Here is a 3,631-nt window from a genome sequence, read left to right on the forward strand (position 1 = left end):
GCCTCTTTTCTCCTGTTACCTTCTCTCTTCTCTTTTGCTCCCTGTTTTTTCTCTCTGCCTCTCTTCCTAGTTCACAATCTTTCTCTCTCTTTCCTATATCTAATATAACAAACAAATGTTTTCGAATCACTGGCGTACGCAGCGGGGAACTGATTGGGCTACAGCCCCTCCAGAAAAATTGAGAAAACCAAAATGTTCCAATGAAAGGTGTAAAGTACTCTGGTAAAACCAAAGCGGTAATAATCCCCGATTATTAGTTTTGTTTTAGAAGAACTTTTAAAACCAAGGTTAAAAATGTTAATTACAATATACTAGGGTGAATCAATTATAAACGGGAATTTATTTTTCATAATTTATTGAGACAAAATACAAATACAAAACAAAGTAATTACTTTTCTACATAGCTCCCTTGAACTGAAATGCACTTTTGCCAGCGGACAAGGAGTTTGGCAATCCCTTTGTCCCAGAAAGTTCTCGGTCTGGTCTGCAGCCAGTTGCACACGAACTCTTCCACTTCTCAGTCATCCTGAAAACGCTTATATCCGAGTACTTCTTTAAGGGGTCCAAACAAGTGATAATCACAAGGGGATAAGTCCGGACTGTATGGAGGATGTTCAAGTGGTGTCAAATGAATTTCGTTCAGTCTGTCACGTGTTGCACCAGCTGTGTGAGGTCTGGCGTTGTCATGAAGAAGCAGAACACTTCTGATGGGTGTACCACGTCGTTTGGTCCGATAAGCAGCCTTAACACTTTCCAGGAGTTGACAATAGTAAGCAGCATTTACTGTTCATCTTTCATGAAGATAATCAATAAAAATGACACCTCTAAATTCCAAAAAAACTGTGGCAAGGATCTTCCCAGCTGATGCGTGGCTTTTGGCCTTGACTGGCCCAGCCTCTTCTTTTTTCCGCCACTCCTTGCTAGCCTGTTTTGACTCTGGTGTGTAGTGGTGGACCCAAGTTTCATCACAGGTGACAAGATGGTGCAAAAATTCATCCCCTTCTCTCTCATAACGAACCAGGAGCCTTTGAGAGATTTCCAGTCGAACCTTTTTCTGCTCCTCAGTGAGCCACCTCGAAGCGATTTTTCTGTAGCCCAAGTTCTCATGAATGATCGTGTGAGCACTACCATAACTTATGCCCACCGCAGATGAAATTTCACTGACTGCCAAGCGACGGTCACCTTCAATCAAGTCATGAACAGCCAGAATGTTTTCTTGAGTGATGCTTTTCCTTGGCCGCCGTTGATGTCTTTCATTTTCCACAGTTTCTCGTCCTCCCAAAAACATGATGTGCCATTCATACACACGGGTCTTTGAAAGGGTGGACTCACCAAACTGTGCTCGAAGTTTAGTCAAAATGTCACTTGGTTTTACCCCTTCGTTTGTAAGAAATTTGATAATGATGCGTTCCGCAATGGACGGGTGTACCTCCTGCTCACTCATCGTGCTACTGACTGATGTTAAAAGTTGACAAGGACTCCAGGGAAGGAACAGACTCCAGATACACCCACTATCATCACCTCAAGGCCACAGGACTCCACCACACTTTCCCTGCAAGTAAGAAATAAATTCCCGTTTATATTTGATTCACCCACGTATATAGTCAATCCCCCCATGACGAAAAATCCTGCGTACGCTAGTGATTCGAATGAATTAATTAAAAAAATTGTGCGCGTTGGCACAATTGGCTATTACCTCGCATATTCTGAAAGATGCAAAATGAACCAGCCGAATCAATGAATTTGTAGCACAGGTGAAAATTATATTTGCCCAACCTTCCAATTTCCAGGCATATGAAGTACAGTCTGAGAAAAAAATACCTGGGCCACGGGACGTAGAATTTCGTAACGTCTTAAAGCCTGTTGTTTATGCAACCCAAATAACAAAATATTCGCTTAAGTTTGCCTGGTGATTCTGACTTCTCGGGAAGGATTGAGCTTTGATAGCATGAGTCACATGACTCGTGCCCCAGCCACAACAAACAGCTGGGTGCTACGATGCCTCCAGAAGAAAATTTCAGGAACTGGTTTCTTGACAAGAGCTACTCGTAAGGAAATACTATTCTATCAAGTGATATTAGAGTCATTGTCAAGAAGGTTCGCTGAAATGATGGTTCTCATCACAGACCACATGCCACACGTTAATTGTTTAAGTCTAGTTCATGCACTGGACCAACAGATTAAAATGGGATTCGAACCAAAGCCTCCCTACTTGGTATTGAATTCGGAAGCCTTTCATTACATGGCGAAGACGTTACTACTACGACATCAGAGAGGCAATGGAACCCCTGGAGAAAGAGATAAGCGAAAATTGCTACCTGACAAACCATATTTGCCCGTAAATTTTAAATATAAGACAATATTTTGTACTGACAGTTTCGAACCGTGGGAGAGGCATATATTTTTTTGTACCATCGTCCATTTCACGAGTTTATAATTCTTCCTCACCGACACGAGTAACGCGAGTGGTAGAAGAAAAGCGAAGTAAAATAACTGAAACAGAAATAAAAGGAAAAAGCGAAATAAATTTTATTCATAATATTCTGCAGTCACTTGAGTTGTATTCACGGGATGCTATCTTTAAAGAAAGCCGTGGTCTCTTCCTTGTCTCTTTCGCTTTCTTTGTGCTCTTGCTTCCCCCGTCACGATTGGTCTAAAACTAATTAATGCGACGTTAATTAAACAATCCAAACAACGAAACAATGCACAATCAACTGCACAAGACAACATTCCAAATGTTTTCGAATCGGAAAACAATTGAGATGCTGTAAAATGACTTAAGATGCAGTAATAAAGTGGGAATTCGGTACCGTATAGAATTAAATCGGTAGAGATGTTCGATTTGATTGGATGTTTGTTATTTAGATTTGCTATTCTTTCACTTTTGGCAAATAGCGACGATGAAGATGAGTGATGCTATGATGAAATTGATGAAGGGACACTTACCAAGGACACCCACGCCCAAGTCGAGATTCTAACCAGGGACCCATGGCATCGTAGCGCGCTGTGCTAACCACTCCTCCATGGAGTGGACATTATAGCATATTTTGTGTGCTCAATTGGGATCAATCAATGGAATGAATAGGCATATTATATGATTAATAAATTCATATCATAATACCACGTCATATTATTCGGCACGAAGTACCATCAGAGACATTCAATCTTGCATTTTTGCCTTTCAACTAATTCTTTGAATTCAGGTTAATCACAACAATAAGATAAATTATGAAGCAAATGATAGTGACTGTGGGATATTATTACGAATTACCTGACAGAAACAACATTAAGCAGGCTCGGTGGTCAAGCTCATTAAGTGATTGACATTCGATATCGTCGCCAAAGTTCCCGGTTTTGAGTACCGTCCTTGTCGGGGGTGTTTGACTATTTCGTCATCAATTTCGTGTAATGGTCACTCGTCCTTATCGTCGCGATCATCGAACAGGGAATAAAAATTATAAAAATAAATACGATGGAAGAGTACTTATTTCATCTCTCACGAAATCTCCTACAAAACCGGAATATATAAAATACATGTATATTCATTCACATACATTTTCGATTTCTATATTTAACTAGTCGAGACCGAGAACGGGACAGCAATTTTCAATTCGACAAACCGAGAGGCGGA

General features: G+C 40.6%; 1 protein-coding gene across 1 annotated transcript; it reads right to left on the reverse strand.

The window, feature by feature from the left end:
- Positions 1-787: 787 nt before the first annotated feature.
- On the reverse strand, positions 788-1,444 carry LOC145980874 (histone-lysine N-methyltransferase SETMAR-like). Its single transcript, XM_083113956.1, has one exon. The coding sequence runs from the start codon at positions 1,442-1,444 to the stop codon at positions 788-790; it is 657 nt and encodes a 218-aa protein (XP_082970082.1).
- Between the last annotated feature and the right edge of the window lie 2,187 nt (positions 1,445-3,631).

The sequence above is a fragment of the Lepisma saccharinum genome, chromosome 28, assembly GCF_977018435.1.
Source record: "Lepisma saccharinum chromosome 28, izLepSacc3.1, whole genome shotgun sequence".
NCBI classification, from domain to species: Eukaryota; Metazoa; Arthropoda; class Insecta; order Zygentoma; family Lepismatidae; genus Lepisma; species Lepisma saccharinum.